Source organism: Canis lupus, chromosome X, assembly GCF_048164855.1.
Source record: "Canis lupus baileyi chromosome X, mCanLup2.hap1, whole genome shotgun sequence".
In the NCBI taxonomy this organism is placed as follows: domain Eukaryota; kingdom Metazoa; phylum Chordata; class Mammalia; order Carnivora; family Canidae; genus Canis; species Canis lupus.
In genome coordinates this window covers 105,970,626-105,994,343 of record NC_132876.1, presented here as the reverse complement: position 1 = coordinate 105,994,343, position 23,718 = coordinate 105,970,626, and the positions used below count along the sequence as shown (strand labels likewise).

The 23,718-nt window shown below is 41.1% G+C and overlaps 1 protein-coding gene across 1 annotated transcript in view; it reads left to right on the top strand.

Annotated features, from left to right (window-relative positions):
* PTCHD1 (patched domain containing 1) overlaps positions 1 to 15,297 on the top strand; it is a 56,303-nt gene extending 41,006 nt beyond the window's left edge. Inside the window, exon 3 of the mRNA XM_072815432.1 lies at positions 8,413 to 15,297. Coding sequence (XP_072671533.1) covers positions 8,413 to 10,067 — 1,655 coding nt within the window. The 3' untranslated portion in view covers positions 10,068 to 15,297. The remainder of the gene's footprint in view (positions 1 to 8,412) is intronic.
* The last annotated feature ends 8,421 nt before the right edge of the window (positions 15,298 to 23,718 follow it).

Genomic DNA, 23,718 nt, shown 5'->3' with positions numbered 1-23,718 from the left:
CATTTTGGCAATGATGTAAGCATAGATACATCATGATTTAGAATGTTTTTAATCAGTGTCATGCATATTAGACAATCCTACTTCTGCCAAAACCCCTGTCCATATGAGTCAGATCAGTTTATTTAGAGCTGAAGTCCTTAAAGGTCTATAGCATTATAAATGCCCATTGACATTTTTTAGTTACTATAAACTTGAGGAAGAGTTTATCTCATCCATACCTGTTATGCATAAAGTAATATCCTTTCTTTCCAAACTATATTAATATCAGGTACTGAAGTACTTGAACTGCCAATGTAAACATATGACACTCATCATTTTAATCCATTATGGAACTTCCTTTAAAGGATGAGGATTTACACCATTGTCCTCCAGTTGGCTATGATTTAAGAAATTGGCAAAGATTCTATGCATGCAAGCTCTCCTCACAGGCTTACCATTTCCACAGCTTTCCTGGTCAGACACAAATCAGGAAGGGAATGGAATGTTGGAGAATGTAGAAGGGAATGGAAGGAAGGTCTCTTCCTTCATTTGGAAGGTTTGTGGCTTCACGTACATTCTGACCAGCTGAAAGGGCAGAACTGAAGTTGTGGTGAAAAATAGTTTTGATATTAGTTTGTACATTATAAGGGTTGCTTTGCATTTATCAAGATACAAGAGGCACGGAGATAAGATGAGACAAAAAATATCATTCAAGAAAAATATTCTTCAAGCCCTTTCACAACAGACTGCTAACCACTATATGATCACAGTGACCTACTAAGGAGTCACAGCCCTTTCAAATGTTTGGGACTTTGAGAAGGTCAAATGCCACGTCCAGGGTGCTCTTTTCCTTCTGAATTATCAAGCCAGGCAACTCAAATTCAAGAATGGGAAAGGAAGAAAGGATGTAATTAAGTTCTAGGAGGAGAATAATAGCAGGGGCGTTTGGTTCCTTTCAGGTATATTCTAAGATTATCTGTATTTAGCAGAAACCAGAAGATCAGGTTCAGTTCTCCAAGAATTTGTCCTCATTTGATGCCACCTGGAATGTGATGCAGTGTATGGAGCTCAGGCTTATAAAGAGGTGAAAGTTCCTGTGCAGGAAAGTCAGTTCTGGGAAATCAGAACTCTTAATTATTTTTGCTCTAAACTCAAGTAAACCTGAAAGGTTTTGCTTTCCTGGTGAGTATTCTGCTATATCTCTTTTTAAAAAAGTAATCTCTATACCCATTTTGGGGCTCGAAACTCAGGACCCCCAAGATCAAGAGTACCATGCTCTACTGACTGAACCAGCCAGGTGCCCCTTTCTGGTATATTTCTAAAGTCATGAGACATGTGTGTGTGTGTGGGGGGATAATAATAAAGTTCAAACCATAGGAAATTGCCAATATTCTACTATTTTTGACCTACAAAATTGGTATCATTTTTGAACTACAAAGCAGTAATTTCTTATGGTTCAACCTAATACATTATTGTAGAAGTCCATTATTTGCAACAATATGACAGTCTACATGATGGAGTAGAATGCTGTGGAAATACTCTGCTTGGATATAAATCACTAATTGGTTCAGTAATTTCTGGAGAAAAAAAAACCTTAATTTATAAGGGCTTTATTGTTTCCGGTTTTGTTTACATCTCATGGAGTTTTTTTCCCTGGATATCTTTTTCATAATGTCTGATGGTCATTTGGGGCCTACTTACAAGGAGATTGTGCAGTCTACTTTTGTGGGTAGTTCTCACCTTCTTGTTATGCTCCACCCATCATATAACAGCAAGGAGTGGGTGGGGAGAAATAGGTCTGGGAAGATGGAACAAAACATGTTTGATGTTCTATTCGTAACCATAAAGGAGGGCAAGAATAGGACAGAGAGGCAGGTCCAGGAACTCAGAGCTCAGTTAGGCAGAGGAATGCAGTGACACTTCTTCTTTGACCCTGGTCTCCTGGTACAATCTGGGTGGGCTTGCCCCACCTAGTCTAGGGAGTGGGGGATTGGCAGATTTTACACAGGCCAGGCAGCAGGAGGCAACATCACAACACTGAGCTGGTAAAAACAGACCATGAAGAAAAATACCTAGTTTGCTGTTGCATTTGGACCAGCACCTCAGAAAGTCATTGCCGGGGCCAAGTAGTATTGACCAAATGGGTCTACAGGAGCTCACAATGCAAGCAGATGCACAGTCATTGTCAAGGAAGCCCTGCATTTCACCTAGGCTACTTCAGCAGCCAAGACCCAAAACATAGATGGAACATAAGAGAAGGATTCTAGCCTCTTCTCTGCCATCAATAGTATAATAGCACTAGCATTTCTCTTCCTCAGCAGTAAAATACCTTTCAAATCAGCCTACAATTCATCCTTTGTGTGTGTGCACAGTATATATTACATATCACATGAGCTATATTATATGTCATATGTAATTTGATGTGTTATGCAATAAGTTCATGTGCATATATATGTATTTCATGTGTTTATAACATATCATGTGGCATATACTGTTTAAATATTTGAATATAAATACTATGTATTTCCCTATTATATAGTATATATTCACACATTTTATGTGTAAATATATAAGATGTTTGAATAGGATATGATATATATACATATATTTATATATTACATATGTCTTCTATATGTAAAGATATTATACAATGACCAGAGCATATACTCTGGGCCCCATTTACAGACACTGATTTTATGTAGCACGCATACACACACACACACACACACACACACACACACACTCAGTATCTAAATACCTTTCTTTTGACAAGGAAGAGCTATTAGCATATTCATTTCTTGGACTCTTATTTGCAACTCTCTAATGAAGGAAAAGCATTTCTCAGGTTAAAATCCACTGCTGTGATTAGAATGCCAAACTGTGACAAGTCTCTGGTAGAAAGCATAAGATGTGTGTATCCGTCTTAACTTAGGCAGAGTACACTTTCCTTTACTCTCACTCTTAACTGTGACACAAAGCAGGCTGTGATAAACCAAACAATTCAGCATAGAGAGTAAATGTTTATAACTGGCAAAGTGTAAATGTAACCCAATTAATGAACTTCTCCCTGAAAATAGATGTTACTCAACCCAGACATTCATATACTTTAAATTTCTTCTCGAAAAAACAAAAATCATGAATTTATGGGGATGTCACTGAAAGAAAAGCATTTTATGAACATGAGCTACTTAGTGAAGCTCATCTAAGAGTAAAATATGTTTTAAGCAGATTTTGCTCATGCATTCATTATACTCTGGGTCTTCTAGAAGAATGTAGTCATTTTCATTTTATTTCCACATAAGAAATTTGGCATTGTGCAGGCATGCTATAAATGGCTTCATTGTCTCCTAATACTAAATGTTTTTGCACTGAAACTAAAAGACCATCCATCAGCAAGCCATCCCATTTCACCTCCTCATCTTCTCAGCTACTCCTTGTGTTCTAAAAGTTCAGATGAGGAAATCCTGCTAGTAGGGAAAGGATGAAAATGTGAGCAGTGCCCAAAGGCATCAGCCTGTGTCCGTGTGTGCTGGGGAAAGCAGAAAAGTCTGAATCCGGAGAAAAATCTGCCTTACAGAATCCAGATGCACAAAATAGATCAATTAGCTTGTGAATTATCCATTGACAAAAAGGTAAACAAATCACCAGACTGCCTTTGATAGCAAAACCATTCAATACCTTGAAAATATGATTTGTTTTATGAATAGCTTTCCAGAAGCACATCTACTGGGTAAAGCTGGGTTAACACTCAGCTATTCGTTGGTGGATTCTTGCATTAGTGGATTATAAACAACCCTGAAGGCTTTGGTCAGGCCCCAGAAAAGGGTCTGAGTGAGGGTGAGATTTAATCTGTGAGTGTTCCTGAAACTCACCCTAAGTGACTGGAGGATTAGCCAGTTGAGGTTTTTCCACCATTAGTGCTATTTATCACCCATGCTGCTTTTTCTCTTCATGGCCCCAAAGCCTGAAAGTCATGTGCATGCACAGATATAAAATCACTTGGAAAAGAAGAAAAATTATTAGCCTAAATCCCCTAGTATTTACTTTTACTAGATGACAGTCCCAAACTCTACTGCTAATAAAATGTAAATTGTGTGCCTAGCACCAGCTGTATCTGAACGCTGGTGGAGAGCTCCACTGTTCTTATCCCAGGACCTGGCTAAAAGCCCCCACTGCCTCCAAGTGTTCACTCATGAATAATTAAAACTTGGGCCTGTATGTATGTCCTGACACATACTGATATGCACGTAACTTCATAGACAAGCAATGTACCAAAACAGAAACAAACATCTTGCATGTGCTTTTAAAAGACCAGTGAATACTTTAAAAGCATCTTTATCTTAAGAATTTGATAGAATCAATATGTGGTGTTTAGCAGTTCCCTCTGGCAACTCTTCAGCCTTAAAACACTGTGACTGTAAGAGAGGGAATGCCTGGGAATATTGGTTGGTCCCTGGCATGCTCACCAGGATAGTCTTTACTTTCAAGTCCCAGGCTATGGACCTGCCATTGTGATGCTGAGCCCCAGCTCCTATTATCACCACAGGGCTTCTGGTCACCAAAAGCTAAATCTGTTTGGAACTTGAGGTTTAGATAGCTCCCTATGTGGGTGCTGCTGCGAGGAGAGTGCTCGTGAACAGGCTTGCAACACCAGAGACGGATAATGGTCCCTTGCCAAAATGATGCTTTGCACAAATGACATACATCTCTTGGTTAGATTTAATAGAGAGGCTTCTAGAGTTCCAACTTCATAGAGAAAATTTAAAAACTAGAGAGCAGAGAAGACAGCAATATTTCTGCTCTTTTTTTTTAAAGATTTTTAAATTCATTTATTCATGAGAGAGAGAGAAAGCAGGCTCCCTGTGGGGAGCCTGATGCAGGACTCGATTCCAGGACCCCAGGATCATGACTGGAGCCAAAGGCAGACGCTCAACCACTGAACCACCCAGGTGTCCCAATATTTTTGCTTTTAAAGCACCTTTCAAAAATAGGGAAAAAGACAGCCAAACCTCTGCAAAGTATCTTCAATCCACATGCGGTATCTGTTTGCCAACATCTGTGAGACTTGGCCTCAAAGTCCTGCTTGCTGGACCCCAGCCCCAAAGCTAAGAGGATGATGGATGATGGTGACACTGAAGAAGGGAGGCACCTGCTGAGACATGAAAGTGGAGAGGAACGGAAGCTACCAAAACCATTCTTCCCTGCATTTCCTGGGTTTCACTGGCCCGTTTCTCAAGTAGCTACAAAAGATAAGGCCAGGGCTGGCTGGAGGAAAAAATGCAAAGGATTCAGTCTCTGTGAAATCCACCTACCTCTAATTTCCTCTTCACTGCCTTCCCATCTCCAGGCTCCATCCCACCCCCAGACCTAAGGGAAGCTGCTTCAGTAGACCACTGTCCCAGAAGCCTTTGCACCTATAAGAGCACCCTCGAAGGCCAGAACCAAAGGGAATTTGGCTGTAATTGTGGGCATAGTAGGCATTCTGGGGGATTGCAGGACCAGGCAGGATATTCCTAGGGCTCCTGGAATATGACTCCCCTTGAGTCTCGGCCAGGAAACAGAAACTCCATGGCTCAGCTTTCCTTTAGGGGAACAGACTGACCTCTTCGATCTAAGTACTCAGCTGTGAATCAGGTGCAGTGCCAGCTAGGTGCTCCAGGCTGTTAATCCCTGGGAGGCACCTACAGCTATGCTGGCACTCAGCCTTCTCTGGATTGACTAAAAATCAGGAGGGAGGCCCAGGTATGATGTCCACAATTGTCCCTGAAATCCAAAGAGCTCTTTAAAGACACCACACACCTCCGATTTAGCATTTAGGGTGTAGGCATCCACCAGAAAGGTATGGTTTGAGAAACAAGAACCTGGTATATTAGGAAGGATGGTGGGGGTCCTTGGAGGCAAGATCAACAATGACTAGCAACAAATTCTGAGTGATGAGGTAGGACAGATTCTTTCTCAGGGCCATCTCTTCTTGCCTCCATGATTGGTCTACATGTGCACACCACTGTAGCGAGAGAAAGAGGGAAAGGCATAGTTTCCAAAGGCCCCTAAGAATAAAACAAAAATTCTCTCTGGAGCTGTCCCCAAAACCAAGAGCATATGCAAAGAGAGTCGGGACTCCATAAAAATGACCAAACTGTAGAAGGACAAGGCATTTAAAATGCAGCAACAGAACTTGGGAGACAAGCTCACAGCCTATTTCCACCTTTCCTTGAGTTTGATTATTTTCATTCTGGACCCTTGAGCCTCACTCTTTTCACCTAACACCTCTGTTAATTCCAATTCCTTTCCCTCACTTAGCCTATAAGACTACTCAACAGCGTGGTAAGAAATGGATTCTTACAGTATTTTCCAACAAGAGTCAGGGTCAGATAATGTTGGAAAACATCAATCACATTGACTTAAAAAAAGGACTTGCAGAACAGATTTAATTTAAATTCTACTATATGACTAATTCTAATCCTGCTATATGCATTCTTATATTCTTACCATATTTAATGACTCAGTACTAAAGCCCTGTTTTAAAACATTTTCCTTGTCTCTAGCATGTAAATACTATTTTTAAAAAATCTCCACTTGCTATTTCCAGTGAAACTCTAAAGTGTGTTTTAGCCAAGAGAACTTAGTCTACATGGCCCCAGATGAAACGGTCAGTATCATTTCCCCAGGGTGCAGATGCCTTGGACGTACCAATCCTCTTTTTATTCTCATTGTCCGGGGATCGGTTACTAATTTTAATCAAAGGTCAGTCTGTCCTTCCTGAGGACAGCGTGGAAACAGACTTAATAAATAGGCCTCCCTTCTGAGACTAGACGTTAACTTTCTAAAACATAATTAACAGGATGCCAGTCAATGAGTGCACTTTTCCCTTCATGTCTGGGGAGTTTAGGTGACTCCAATTTAACAGGGGCCACAGTGCCAGTTATCAAATTGACAGTCTTGACCTTACTTCTAAAAGTGGCTGCAGAATGATGCCTCGTAAATTAAGATAAACACCAAATCCTTCCGAGGAAACAGGTCTATATCACAACTATGAAATGGGCATTCAGGTTGGAGACCCAGCAAGACTTCACAATAAGGATATAAATACCAGCCTGGGAACAAGGGAAGATGTTCACCCAGTTACTGTACATACAAGATAACAGTGACTCACTTCACTCAGCATTACGCTTGGCCAGAGATTTTAAATTCCTTTTTAAAAACAAGACTATTGTACCACCGGGTAAAGATTTTATTATCCTCGATAATGGGACTGAATATGCCAAGGCATAGAAGCAGAAAATTAGATCTGCTGATCCTAGGGCCAAGAGAGGGGTTACCGAAAGCCACAACGGGGCACTTGCGGTGGGCTTTTCAGTGTTTCAGTGGCCTGAAAACCCAGGGAGAGCCATCGGGCAAGTGTCTGCCTCCAGCCAGGAGAAGTGGGAGAAATCCAAGCTAGATCCAGCCTCAAGCAGTAGAATTGAGTCAAAACATGGGCACCTGCCCTGCTTCTGCTATTCCAGTGTTACTGGAATACTAACCAAGGGTGGCAACGCACAAAGTAGTTAAGGAAAGAGGTTACTGATCTGGCTCTCTTCCTCAGAGGCCATTGCCAAATAGTGCAGAGAAGCCGGCAGAGTCACCCTCTGCTTGATACGTCATCAACAAACAAGCAAAATTGGTCAAACAGGTCCCCGAAGACAAAATGCAAGCTATACACCTGCAAGCAGAATTTTAATTTTTAAGAATTGTAGGGAGAGTTCATGTGAATCGTGTTCCATCTTTCATGTTTCCTATTCACTCAAACTCACTGCTATTTACTGTGCTTCCCTCTATGTCTCAGATTTATTGCTTCCTGGACAGATACTTGGGTGGGGGGTGGGGGAAGAGGCTGTGATTTAGGTTCCTGTCAAAGCTCTAATTAAATACAGTGACTCTTTGTCACTAAAGCCCTCCACTTGGCCAAACTTAGATGAGATGATGAGACTAACTCAGAACCCTCTGCCCACTGCCTTCCTCTGTGCTGACCTCCAGCCAGACCTGTGGGGATGACAAGCCAAGTCATGAGTGGCCAAGAACCTTCTCTGGAGTGTTCTATCAACCACGGGAAACAAAAACTCTGCAAGCTGCACTAACAACCCTGAGCTTTCGCTGTATATAATCCCCAAGAGGCTCAGCTTTCCACAGGCAAAAGTCCATCCGGCATTCTTAAGCCAGAAGGGAGCACGAAGATCTTAGCTCCTCTGTCTTCTCTTTCGCTTGCCATTCACATTCAGGATTCATTAAAGTACAGGTCTGTCTTCCACAAGAGAAACTCTTGGCATTGACCTGTCATCACCAAGGCTGGTTGTATTTCCCTTGGCCTGGTAGTTCCCCATGACCAAGGTGGTTCCTCTCTTTAAAGAGGTTAGTCTTTTCAACTTCTGATCTGGTCTTTTTCTGCCCCCTCAGGTCATGGATTATATGGGACTTTTGAAATGTTATCCTCCTGGAGGAAAACTAGAGAAGACCAACATGTGAAAGAGAGAACTGCAGCTGTCTATGCAGACTCCATGCTCTCCTTTTCTCTCACCACTGCCATGTACCTGGTCACCTTTGGCATAGGGGCCAGCCCTTTCACGAACATTGAGGCAGCCAGGATTTTCTGCTGCAATTCCTGTATTGCAATCTTCTTCAACTACCTCTATGTACTCTCGTTTTACGGTTCCAGCCTGGTATTCACTGGCTACATAGAAAACAATTACCAGCATAGTATCTTCTGTAGAAAAGTCCCAAAGCCCGAGGCATTGCAGGAGAAGCCGGCATGGTACAGGTTTCTCCTGACAGCCAGATTCAGCGAGGACACAACCGACGGCGAGGAAGCGAACACTTACGAGAGTCACCTATTGGTATGTTTCCTCAAACGCTATTACTGTGACTGGATAACCAACACCTATGTCAAGCCTTTTGTAGTTCTCTTTTACCTTATTTATATTTCCTTTGCCTTAATGGGCTATCTGCAGGTCAGTGAAGGGTCAGACCTTAGTAACATCGTAGCAACTGCGACGCAAACCATTGAGTACACTACTGCCCAGCAAAAGTACTTTAGTAACTACAGTCCAGTGATTGGGTTTTACATATACGAGTCCATAGAATACTGGAACACCAGTGTCCAAGAAGACGTGCTAGAATACACCAAGGGGTTTGTGCGGATATCCTGGTTTGAGAGCTATTTAAATTACCTTCGGAAACTCAATGTGTCCACTGGCTTGCCCAAGAAAAACTTCACAGACATGTTGAGGAATTCCTTCCTGAAAGCTCCCCAATTTTCACATTTTCAAGAGGACATCATCTTCTCTAAAAAGTACAATGACGAGGTTGATGTAGTGGCCTCCAGAATGTTTTTGGTGGCCAAGACCATGGAAACTAACAGAGAAGAACTCTATGATCTCCTGGAGACCCTCAGGAGACTTTCTGTCACCTCCAAGGTGAAGTTCATTGTCTTCAACCCGTCCTTCGTGTATATGGATCGATATGCCTCCTCTCTGGGAGCCCCCCTGCACAACTCCTGCATCAGTGCTTTGTTCCTGCTCTTCTTCTCGGCATTCCTGGTGGCAGATTCTCTGATCAATGTCTGGCTCACTCTAACGGTTGTGTCCGTGGAGTTTGGCGTTATAGGTTTCATGACATTATGGAAAGTCGAACTGGACTGCATTTCTGTGCTATGCTTAATTTACGGAATTAACTACACAATTGACAATTGTGCTCCACTGTTATCCACCTTTGTTCTGGGCAAGGATTTCACAAGAACTAAATGGGTAAAAAATGCCCTGGAAGTGCATGGGGTAGCTATTTTACAGAGCTACCTCTGCTATATTGTTGGTCTGATTCCTCTCGCAGCTGTGCCTTCAAATCTGACCTGTACACTGTTCAGGTGCTTGTTTTTAATAGCATTTGTCACCTTCTTTCACTGCTTTGCCATTTTACCTGTGATACTGACTTTCCTGCCACCCTCTAAGAAAAAAAGGAAAGAGAAGAAAAATCCTGAAAACCGCGAGGAAATTGAATGTGTGGAAATGGTGGATATTGATAGTACCCGAGTGGTTGACCAAATTACAACAGTGTGATGGAGTCTGCTTGTTATATTTTCACCCTAGGTCTTATGGAGAGCAAAGAGATTATGTTAATGAAACAAATTCAAAGTTGTTCTTTCTTTTTCAGAAACAGACATTGCCAAAGTAAAGGACAAGGGGGGGACATGGGCATTGCATATTTTCAGTCTTTAAAACAAAAGGATTGCTACCAGAAAGAATTTACACACACACACACACACACACACACACAGTCTCTTAAACTAAGATCTAATAGAAGAAAGCTTATTAGCAAGCAGAATCCTATTTTATTCACACTGCAGATGTTGCTGGTATTGTGACAGAAACCTACTGATTGAAAGGTCAGCTGCCAAGGCAGAAATAGCTTTAAGCATTGTTCAAACAATAAAGCTTCCAGAACTTCTGCAGAGCAGTAGCTCCAGGCAGAGTCTGTGGTTTGAGGTCTTAGCCGTCTCATCTAGCTCCCCAGCACCCCAAGGAGATGCTTTCAAAAGTTCTAGCCAGCAAAAGCAAGCCAGAACCTTGGAAGTGACACATGGTAGAGTGGCCAGCATCCACGGAATGAAATTGAGTGATCCCTAAATTCACCCAGGTGAGGCAGTTTTGTTGTCTAGAATGAATAAATCATATCCCCCCCCCATCAGTATACTTTTAACATTTGTATGATTTGGCTAATACACCTTTAAACCAATGACAGCTCCAGCACTGCAGTGTTGGAGCGATTCTATTTTGGAATATCTTGTTGCTTGTCACCAATGGATCTGCTTTATTAGTTACAGCTCTTGGCAGAAGGCTCTGAGTCCCCAAAACTGCAGAGCCAAACCCAAATACCTGGCATCATGGAGGAAAAGCAAGTGTCTACTTGAACACAGAGGCAGTGTCTCCATTTTAACAAAAAAATATGGCCAGCTGGTACAGCTGTTTGTGGTTTGACCCTACATGCTGTTTTTGCACGGATACCCAGAAGCAACATCTGCCTATGCATAGCTGAGGAAGGAGAAATGAACACTGAAATGGTTACCTGCCATAGCTTTCAACTGGTAGAGCCAGTCTGCCTTCGCTATGAGACATGGCCGCTCAGAGACACAGAGGAGAAAAGGAAGTTGTCTGGTGAGTGTAAGTCCTGACACTGAGAAACCTCATAGAAGTGCAGACAGGGAGATGAAGGACGGAAGGGGAGACAGACGGATGTAATCGCCAAGACAAACTGATCAATGATGATGGTCAAATGTTCCTGCTGAGCTGGCTGGACTTTCATCTTCCTGGTTCCCCCCTACACCAACACACACACACACACACACACACACACACACACACCCGCTGCCGGTGCCCCTCCAAAGCACTGCATGGCCCTTCTGTACATTAACGAGCCTAGATGTTTATACTGTTGACTGCAGTCTCTACAGGCTCTAAACAGAAACACTCTGATTGGAAGAGGCTGTGTATGTCGCCCCAGACTCCAGCGTTTCTTTACGTCTATAAAAATGAAGCTAAATCCTGGTCACATTTGAGGCAAATGTCTACAGTATTTTTCCCTTTTAGAAATGTAGCTTATTTAGACATCTATAGTGGTAAGCATTTCCCAAAAGCACCTTTGCTCTCTGGACCTTAGCGGATGTACTGTGCAACTTCCCCCATCCTCCGCAGAGGAGGAAACTGAGACCTAGGAGAATAAAGCGACTCAGCCAAGGTCACACCACTAGAGGGTTTCCATCTTTTCAGCATGCCTAAGACAGGGCAGGCCACTTTTAGATTTTCCCTTAAGAGGGCTATTACTCCCTTCAAAGTACACTTCCAAGGAAAGAACATAGGACTTTATCGGCCACAAGGCAGACTCCTTTTTTTTGTTTTGTTTTTAAATGTCTGGGTAATGTTTGGGATTTAGGTTTGCCATTGTCTTTCCAAACAGCAAAAATGCCCAAATGATTCAGATGTAACTGCACCAAGTGCAAACCTGTGCTTTCTATTTCATGTACTGTTGTTCACACAGTTCTAACTACGTAGCTAGTGCATTACACACTTGTTCAGTCTCTCCTGCAGACACACTAAGCGATCATACCAACGTGTTATGCACTCAACTAGAAGATAATGAGCTTTAATCTGGGGACAAGTACAGTCCTCGAAAAAGGGCAAGTTCGCATAATAGATCTGCGATCAATTCTCTCTCCAAGGGGCCTGCAATGAGGCTATTATTTATAAAACACAGCTGAAGAGGGGATTGGTTTTATTCTTAAATCATATGTTGCTAAATCATTTTCCGAACAGTGTGTTCTAAATCAGCCATTGATTTAGTGTCGGCCACGTGGAGCACCTCGGGTTAAAGCGACTCCACAAAACTGATGCGACACACATGCCAATTAAATGGATTTTGTTGAGAATTTAATCATTCAATTTGGTCAACCAGAATGACTTGCTGTGGAACTTTGTTTTATGACAGATAGTAGTTTTCCAACTTGATTGAGTCTCTGTATACCTTGGAATATTGTATTTTTAAACGAAGGGCATTTTCAACCTTGTCAACTTCCCTTTTCAGCACTTGAAATCAAGGCTTATGGAATTCTGACCATGGAATGAATTTTTTTTCTACTAGGGGGCTCTGCATGCCAAGATTTATTATTTATTGTTAGATCATGATTATTTATTCGTTAATGATTATTGCTCCGACAGCACTGGTTTAGCCCCACCACGGAGAAGACACTTTAGAAGCAACTCCGAATCACATCCCCATAAAATTTAAGTCTTGACTTCATGAAGTTTTACTTTTTTAATTGCTATAAAGAGGGAAGGAACGATCCTTAGCAAACACTTGCAAAAGTTTTCTTTTTCAATGAACTCCAACCAAGACATTAATGTTCACTTTACCAAAGAAACTTATTTGGTTGGTTTTGAGTTGGTGTTTGTTTACCAAAGAAAACATTCCATTCATCAAAAATATTTCTCCTGGTCAACTAAAAAAAAACTGTGATACTTAGGCATTCTTGGCCAGTTGTAAGGAAAAAAACAAAAGAAAAGTCAGGGTCAGGGTGATATTCTTTATTGAATAGAACTCAGCAGAAAGTGTAAATTCACAAGAAACTTGGGGTTTGCAAGAAAGAAAATGATACTACAACAGGGCATTATTGTTTAGCCCTATGCCAATGGTCCAGCAAGTAGCATGAGGCCTCCTTGGGCTAAAAGGAGTACATTTTCTCCACAGAAAAAATAAGACAAACCCTCGTGAAGCTCCCTCTTCATTGTTCCAGCTCCTAAGTTTTGGTTTGGTTGGGTTATGGGGTTTGGGGTTTTGTTCTGCTTTGGTTTGGTTTGTAGTGTGTGTTGTTGGTGTTTGCTCATTTGGCTTCCGTCTTTCCTACCATATTTGCCCCCTCAATTTTCACTCAGAAGGGAGATAATCAGATGGCATCCTCCATGGCTACAGTTATTTATGCAAAATACTGCTCTAAATGAGGCCCTTCATAACCCTGTTATTCTAACTAACCACCGCTCAATTGTTCTAAGTGGCACTCCAGGACCATGGCACCACGTGCCCCCAGCCTGAGCAGTGGAGCTTGGCTGTGTCTATCTCAAGAACAGGTGGGTTGGGCAGCCACCCTGGGGGTGTGGCAGAGGCAGAGCCTCTTGAACACAAATGGTATCCTCCTCATAATGGCTTTATTCCTTTGGATCCTATTAAAGTAGCCCTGCAGCTTGTAGTAGTGTTTGAACTTTGTGAATCTCTGTTTTCTCATCTGTAAAATGGGGATAACTATCTCTAAATTCATCAAATATACTGAGTGCCTAATATCACCCAGATACCATTCTAGAGACTGGAGACAGAGCAGCGAACAGATCAGATAAAATATACCTGCCCTCGGAGAGTCTACATTGGAGCGATGTTGCAGATTTACCATGAGGACCAAGGGAGAGGATGTTCAGAAAGCACTCACAGCAAGGGCTGGTATAGAGAAGAAACTCAAGACATTATTTGTAATTTCTCTATCCCACACAGTAGCACTAGGTAGGGCCCATGAGGTCAAGCTACAGAGAAGTACATTTTTGCAGATTTGGGCACAGAATTAGGGCTACATGAATATGCGATGGGTTCTCCTGTTCATTTCAGGGTATTCAGAATTCGCCTGGATGACCAATTTGTTGGGGCAACTGTCAAGAGGGCACAAGCTCTGGATGTTGGGGCTGGACTGTAATCCTTGAAAAAATAGGATATAGGCACTTGGGGATGAGAGTCAGGAGGGAAGGGCACTTGCTATTTAATTACTATGCCTGACTTGATTGAAGATATTTGAACACTCCTGCTGGGTAATTTGCTTTTAAGTTTGTGCTACACAAAAAGCACCAGGTATCTGAACACAAAGGTTCTCACTTCTTAAAAGCATGATAAAGCTGCAACACGGAGGAAAGTATTAAATTAGTACTAGTGGATTCTCTGGCAAAGACCTGACGATGGCTGCAGCCAGCACATGGCAGAGTTCCTCCCTGTGGTGGTTACAACTGTTTCTTTCTGTTTCATGCCAGTCCAGGAGAAAGCAAAGAGGAAAGTGAATGAGCTAGAATCGGTTCACCTGAATAGGCAGTGTCAGGATGTCTTCCCCAGCCTTGCCTCTCCCCTGCCCCCCTTCTGCCCAGGTGATCTGTTTCAAGTCCTCTTTGATATCTACAAGCATACCATGCAAGGAAGAAGAAGGGAGGCAACCAGAGAGCTATGGCCTCTGTGCAGATTTTCAAGTTAGATTAAAATTAGCAGGGCAAGCATTCAGAGGAGCCTGCCTGATAGGGAAAGAAGGCTTCTTTTCAAAGTACATTCCTGTGGAATGTGCCAGCCTCTTCTCCCTCCAGAATGTTGACATCAGATGAATCTCTGGATAGAATGAAGCTTACTCCCTCATTTTCCATGTGAGATAACTGAAACCTGGATCAGTGAAATCACATGCACAGAGCTAGTTTGAAGCAGATACAGGACTACAAATTCAAGTCTCCTGGCCTCAGTCCTTCCTCCATTCTGCCACTTTACTGCCAAATTCTATGTATCTAAATTATGGGATCTTAACCTGGGGGCCATGAATGACTTGGTGGGAGGGTGGGACTCTGAACTCCCTAAAACTATATGCAAACGTGTGTGTATGTTTAATATGTGCATTTTCCTAAAAAGAGAGTTCATAGTTGTCATCAGATTCTAAGAGAGGTCTGTGACCCAAAAAGGGTGAAGAACCACTGTCTGAAATTAATAAAGACCTCACTGGGAGTGTGATTCTGGTGTCCTCATTTTGGCTAATGGGCAGTCAAGAGTTTCTCAACCACATTTTTCCCAAGAAGCCAAAACTGCTTCCAAATATTGGTCCCTCATGCCCAGCCAAGTGCCTACTTCCATTCGTTTACTCCACATTCATTCATCTATTCATTTATCTTTATGTTTATGTTCCAGCACCAGCTAAACCTACTCTCCAGGGTAGAACTGGGGAAAGGACACCTCTGCACTGTGCTCTTCTTGGCAGAAAGAGTGCCAGGCTGCTACCACATTCTCACTGTTGCAACAAAGTATATGTAGCCTCAACATTACAGTGAGCACACCCCACACACAGAGGGGGCATCCAGCAAAGCCAGCACATGAAAGTGGGCTCTGTTAAAGAACCAGGGTCAGAAGAGCCTACTTCCAAGTTATACAGGTACATGCTGTGTGGCAGCAATATACCACATGCTCGGAAGGGCTGCTCCCAGGCTATGCTAGATGTCTACACGAGGCATGTGTGCACACACTTGCAGCAGCTGACTCACCAACAAATGGGGAGAGGCTGTGTCTCATTCATCTTGATAATATTTGTAGTAGGCAAATAGGAAATCATGGCCGTGGACATATGGTTACATCTAAGGACAGGTGTGTCTTGGACACAGATATGCAAATAGAAGCCCAGTTTTCTTGACTCCTAGCCATAAGCTAGCTATGGTGTACACTGACGGAGGAAGCTGGAAAAGAATCGACTTATTTGTACCTGTTGCTTGTGCTTTTTCTGGTATAACTTTAGGCACAATGGAATGTATGTGGATTGTCCTAACGGCATTGCTGGCGGAACCACTGCTTGGTCTTCCCTGAAGCACAAAGAAGGCACTGGCAGCCAAATAGTGCCATTTATATGACACTCTGCCCAGCCATGGCAAGGAGGGCCTTCTACTGAGATAGAAGAATATTAATTCCACTTTGTAGCATCTGTTGTGAAGTTAGAAGACTATTCATTGAGATCTATTAAGTGCTTTGTTTACTTTCTACAAAATGGCAAAGATTCAGCCCATTTCCATTACCCATTCCAGGCTGGGAAAACCCATGATTCTCTTTGGCAAAACAATGTACTTAATTTCCAGGGTGAGCCCTCAACATGTTTAACTCAGACTTTCAGACCTTTATTCTTTAAATTAACATCCTGCCAAAATTGACTTTGCTCTCTGTCCAGAATCACCAAGTCAGATCCTATAATGCCTTTCAGGGCCATGGATGACTAGTCAAAATTGGTAATGACCTGTTGACTCTGTTTCTCTCTCTCTATCTATCTATCTCTCTCTCTTAACATACCCATAACACAAGTACAACACATAGACATACATACATGCATGCACACACATAATACATGTACACTGCCTTTTACAACATATCTGACACATCTTAAGGCACATTAAATGCTTTAGCAGCCCCAGCCCTGTGGTTCTGTGGGGTTTGGCAGGCCAAGGACTTCAGCTATCTGCAGGGAACCATAAAAAATATTACCTTCCCATTCTAGTTGTTTCCTGTATGAGATGTTTGAGACCAGCCAGTACACTTTAGAAAAAGAAACCAGAGAAGTGAATGTTTCTTGAAATTTACAAATTGCTAACAGTTCTATAGCAGGAAACAGTTGATGGAGTTTCCTAAGTCATAGGTGACAATAGCAGAGACCCAAAACCACAGACATCACTCTCAAGGTCTGGAATTGTGGAAATTCATCTAAAATTTTTCTTTGTGATTGAGACAACGGAAAAAGGAGTGGGGAGGAAAGAGGAAGGACATGCCAGATGGTCAGTCCATCTTACCAATTCCCAGTCTTAAGAAGGACTGGGCATCATTCATTTATTCCCAGCACTAATTTGGTAGGTAAGCCAGTACCTTTCATCCACCTCAAGGAAAGAAGGTGTCTTCCTGGGAAACCTGGTAATAGGAAACATCAGTTTGGGAGAAAGGTCACCCAGGTAACAGAAAGAACTATTCAAGACCAAAAACTTATAGCACACACATCCATGTGCGCGCGCGTGCGCGCGCGCACACACACACACACACACACACACACACACTTGGGAAGTGGACATTAAGAGGAATTAGGGAGACGAACCCTGGAAGAGTTCCTAAAATTTAGACAGTGTGGAAGGAAAAAAATAATGATTGGGAAGATGAAGCAAATCAAATTTGTGCAGAAGGGCTGAAATTATGAGCTGCAAATAGTGGAGTTGTTCAGGAATCTCTAGAAGATAAAAATAGGGAGCCTGAATCTATACTTTTTGAATAAAGTCAAAGGACTCCACATTTTCTTTTGCATTCTCAGCCCATAACTCCTGCTTAGTAACTTGGTGAGAACACATTCAGGTTCTATTTCTATTGTCTATGATCCCATGTTCAACCGCCCACTCTTGCTTGTATATTCACACTTCAGCTTAGAGCCTGTGAACAGAATTATTGAATGCCAGGCCCAAACAAGGAAAGTTTCAGCTTAGGTTTAATAACTCTTTGGTCAGATCTCTCTCATTCCTCTGAATGTGCAAATGTTTCAAAGCTCTAAAAAGTTGTGTCTAGATATAGCCGGGAGCATTTAACTTTTTTAACATTAAAGATATTCCCTGCCCATAATTGTTAACAATGACATAGTCATAACACTTATATGTTCCTTTAGTCCAATTTTAGTGAGTGACAAAAGGGAAGAAAGTCCATATCAAATATTTAGTGATGTTAGAAATGATCCTCACCTTTGACTTAAAATAGTTTAAATAGTAAAATGTGGTCCCTCTCTTACTGTCATCACTAAAGAAAGAAGTCCCGGGAATTAGGTATTAATTTGTACAGTTTTAAGCTAAATCACAATGAATTTTTAAGTTGTATCCATGGCAATTAGTCATAAAATCACATCTTGTCAATCAGATTAATCACTAATGCAGCATTCAATAGTCTCTTTTTCTCCAAAAGCAACCCCAGCATTATGTTGTGTTTCGCAGGATTCTAATTGTGTTTCTTCCCATAGGCAAGTAGGTGATTCTGGGAGTAATAACCTGTTTTCAAACTAAGAAAGAATTTCCAAATTCTAGAGTACATAATTAATTCAGGTTGGTCAGTTTGGAGACAGATAAGCATTAAAACCTATTGGGAAAAATATCACAGTTACATCCCAACCCTGACAAAGAGTGGGTCACACCACCTTTGATTCATGACAGGCAGGACTTGCTTGGGTGGAATCAACTGAAAACTTGCCTAGAAAAATTTCCCACAAAGAGTTAAAACACTTGTCTAACAAGTAGCAGTAATAAACAATACTTTTTTCTTAAAGTCAAGACATTTTAAAGATGTTTAAGGAAAGTCAATGTAACCAACTCTTTCAGGAAAAAAATGGTGTCCTATATTTTGTACCACTTGAGTTTCTCTGGCACCTAAAATATGTATTTACATCATCCCACAGCTACACAAAAACAAAATCAGCAGGGAAAAACCGCCCCACTGGTGATTGGCAATCCCACAGCTCCTCTCCATCTGACCAGCTTTCACCAGAGGGCAATATTTCAGGCTTGCACATGGGAATTAGAGACTGCAGAAACCCCTAAGCCACTTAGCATATTAAGCCTTGAAAATGGCTCATGACAAATACATTGAGTTTTTAGCTGACCATCCTTTCATATTAAAATTTCATCTTCCAATGAAGCATCCTGTTTCAAATCTTGATATCTAATTCCAAGTATAAAAGAAGATTTCACATTTACCGCTTTCACTTTTTCATACATGTTTCTAATTCTCTGATAGACACACACCAAAGAGTGAAATGGCAATGAGCCAGCAGAATATCTTCACTTTCCCTTTTTTCCTTTTCTTTCTTTTTTACATCCAGATTATTTCAATATTCTTTAATAGCAAGCAGTATGTGTTTTTTGTTGTATTTTTTCTTTTTTGTATTTTTTATTGGAGTTCGATTCAAATGAACGGTCAAAAAGTTATATGACTTAATGTAGTACAGATAAAGATTTGTGGGTTTTTTAAAAAAGGTTTTATTTATTTATTATTTTAAAGAGAGAGCACAAGCAGGGAGGAGGAGCAGAGGGAGAGGGGGAAGCAGACTCCCTGCTGAGCAGGGGACCTGATTCAGGGGTTGGTCCCAGGGCCCTGAGACCAAGACCTGAGAGGAAGGCAGACAGGCAGACACTCAATGCATGGAGTCACCCAGGCACCTCAAGGTTTGGTTTTTTGTTTGTTTAACAAGCAGGCATCTTTTTTTTTTAAGATTTTATTTATTTATTTATGAGAGACACAGAAAGAGGCAGGCAGAGACATAGGCAGAGGGAGAAGCAGGCTCCATGCAGGGAGCCTGATGTGGGATTCGATCCTGGGTCTCCAGGATCACGCCCTGGGCTGAAGGCAGATGCTCAACCGCTGAGCCACCCAGGCATCCCAAGCAGGCATCTTTTTATACAACTTTACATATCTGCTTAATGGTCACAATGTTATGCCTCTGTCTCTAGAGAAAGAAAAGTCCATTTCCTGGCCTTAGTTTAATATATGATCATAACCGAAAAAAATATATATGTATCATAACTGCACAAAACTCATAGCAGGAAGCATCCTATATACCTACATGCCTGAGCTTACAGGATGTCAATAGAGGCCTAAGAAAATATGTTTAGCTTTACTCTTCTGCAGCATTCTGGTCTTCTATAGGCATTCAGAGTTGAAGAGAGAGGATATGCTCTATGTAATAGTTATAGGTCAACACTTATACAGAGAGGGAAGAGAAAAGCCTGAGACAGGGTAACAAAGCAGTATATATGAATGGGGTGTCAAATCAATTGTTGGCAGGAGTAGTGGGTGGGTTTTCATGTTTAGTTTATTTCACAGGGTTAACTAAATAGATGCATGATAATCACTACGACAAAGAAAATTTGAATCCAAAATTACATGTCCCAGGTACCAAACTATGCTATTGATTTCCCAATGTAAAGGAATGGAATGATTTCATATTTTGTCTCAATAGTTCTGAGCTGGGAATAGCAAAGAAGTTGCACTCATACTCCTGTCTGTTAAAATCCTTATTTAGCCCATTTCCATGGAAACTGAAATCAGATATCTCTCTCTCTCTTTCTCTCTCTCTCTCTCTCTCTCTCTCTCTCTCTCACACACACACACACACACACACATACACATATACACAGAAAAAAACTGTATAAAGTTTGGTATGTGTGCACATGTGCATGTGTGTGTGTGTGTAGCGTGTCCATGAATGTAAGCTTCCACAGGATAATTTCAGTGAGAACACCCTCTTATTAGTGGTAACTCTCACAAATGGAAGAAATGCCAGCAATGGAAGAAAGGCCAGACTGACTTCCTTTTTCAGAAGCCAATCTGTAATGTAGATAAAAATCCCAGGTCAGAAAAAGAAGCGTATCACACCAGGCCTTTTCTACAATTCCTTGGAGAATTCCATTTCATAACTGCATGTTCATTTAATTTAGTTAACTAACTTGGAAATATTTTATGGTAGAAAGTCATCCACAGGAACTAAATTTAATCCCTTGGATTTTTGCCCACTTTGCTTTACTCTCAAACATTGACATTTCCCTAAATAGCCTAGAAAAATAAAGGCCAAGGGAAAAGAGAAAATGAATGAGTTCATTTTAATATTTCAACATATACTTGGTTAAGTTTCCATCCTAATGACAAAATAACATGCACATTCCAGATTTATGGAGATATTTAGCCAATTATTCCATCATTGTCCACAATTCCCTTGAAGATACACCAACATTCAAATTACTGCCTATTAAAGGGCACTGCTAAAACCTATAGTAAGGCTTGAAAAAGAATGAATACTGCCCCACTCTGTATTTCTTGAATGATGTCATCAGGCAACCTGCATACCTTCTATACACAGAGGGAAATATTTTACTTTCTATTTCTGTTCCTTTTTTCCATAAGAAAAGATAAAGATAAAATGGGATTTCTTTTAAAAGAATTTCATTTTAAAACGAATTGTAGATGATGATTTTGGATCTTAAATTGGATTTTCTTACCATACCCTTCAGCAATGTTGGTGAATTTTGCAACTCATGTATTTAGCTTTTGCTAAAATCCAAAACAGAATGAAGAGCTATACATTTCAGCTGGCAAAGATCAACAGGGCAACAGGACAAAACTCATGTTTGATCTTAAACATGAGATTTTTGTTTTAAACATCACTGCAGCGTATTCTCATTTGTGCTTCATACTTGGATGGGTAGGCTTACACAGGATTGAGGGTACAGACAGTCTGTATTCAACCCCTGGATAGTGGCAATGATTTTACTTTATAAAATAGGAAAGTCATCTCTGAGCACTAAAAAAAATATTCAAGAATGCAAAGTAAGGGGTGGAAAAACTAAAATTTTTTAAATTTAAATTCAATTAGCCAATATATCATTAGTTTCAGATGTAGAGTCTAATAACCTATCAGTTGTTTACAATACCCAGTGCTCATCACATCACATGCCCTCCTTAATGTCCATCACTCAGTTACCCCATGCCCCCACCCGCCTCCCCTCCAGTGACCCTCAGTTTGTTTCCTATAGTTAAGAGTCTCATAGTTTATCTCTGTCTCTGATTTCTTCCCATTCCATTTTCCCTCCCTTCCCCCATGATCCTCTGCACTGTTTCTTATATTCCACATGTGAGTGAAACTATATGATTGTCTTTCTCTGACTGACTTATTTGCTTAGTATAATACCCTCCTCCAGTTCCATCCATGTCAATGTAAATGGTAAGTATTCATCTTCTCTGATGGCTGAGTAATATTCCAGTGTGTGTGTGTGTGTGTGTGTGTGTGTGTGTCCCACATCTTCTTTATCCATTCATCTGGGCTCTTTCCATAGTTCAGCTATTGTGGGCATTGCTGCTGTGAACATTGGGGTGCATGTGCCTCTTCAGATCACTACATTTGTATCTTTGGGGTAAATATAGCAGTGAAATTTCTAGGTCATATGGTAGCTCTATTTTTAACTTCTTGAGGAACCTTTATACTGCTTTCCAGAGTGGCTGCACCAGCTTGCATTCTTACCAAGAGCACAAGAGGAGTTCCCCTTTTTCCACATCCTCACCAACATTTGTTGTTTCCTGACTTGTCAATTTTAGCCATTCTGATTGGTGTGAGGTGATATGTCATTGTGGTTTTGATTTATTACCCTGATGCCAAGTGATGTGGAGCATTTTTCGTGTGTCCGTTGGCCATTTGTATGTTTTCTTTGGAGAAATGTCTGCTCATGTCTTCTGCCCAACACTTGACTGGATTATTTTTCTTGGGTGTTGAATTTGAGAAGTTCTTTATAGATCTTGGATACTAGCCCTTTATCTGATATGTCACTTGCAAATATCTTCTCCCATTTTGTAGGTTGCCTTTTAGTATTGTTGGCTGTTTCCTTTGCTGTGCAGAAGCTTTTTATCTTTTATCTTGATGAAGTCCCAATAGTTCATTTTTGCTTTTGTTTCCCTTGTCTTTGGAGATGTGTCTAGCAAGAAGTTGCTGCAGCTGAGGTCACAGAGGTTGCTGCCAGTGCTCTCCTCTGAGATTTTAATGGATTCCTGTCTCACATTTAGGTCTTTCATCCATTTGAGTTTGTCTTTGTGCATAGTGTAATAAAATGGCCCAGTTTCATTCTTCTACATGTGGCTTTCCAATTTTTCCAACACCATTTGTTGAAAAGACTGTTCTTTTTCCATTGGATATTCTTTCCTTTGTCAAATATTAGTTGACCATAGAGTTGAGGGTCCATTTCTGGGTTTTCTATCCTGTTCCATTTATGTGTGTCTGTTTTTGTGCCAGTACCAAGCTGTCTTGATGATTACAGCTTTGTAATATAGCTTGAAGTCCAGCATTGTGATGCCACCCACTTTGGTTTTCTTTATCAACATTTCTCTGGCTATTTGGGGTCTGTTCTGATTCCATACAAATTTTAGGATTATTTGTTCCAGTTCTGTGAAAAATGTCGATGGTATTTTAATAGGGATTGCACTGAATGTGTAAATTGCTCTGGGTAGCATAGACATTTTAACATTTATTCTTCCAATCCATGAGTATGGAATATTTTCCATTTCTTTGTGTCTTTCTCAATTTCTTCCATCAGTATTCTGTAGTTTTTAGAGTAGGGTGATATAAGGAGCATAGCCTTCAGATCCTTTATCTCTTTGGTTAGGTTTATTCCTAGGTATCTTATGGTTTTTGGTGCAACTGTAAATGGAATTGATTCCTTAATTTCTCTTTCTTCTGTCTCATTGTTAGCATAGAAATGCAGCTGATTTCTGTGCATTGATTTTGTATCCTGCCACACTGCTGAATGCCTGTATGAGTTCTAGCAATTTTGGGTGGAATCTTTTGGTTTTCCACATAAAGTATCATGTCATCTGCGAAGAGTGAGAGTTTCACTTCATGTT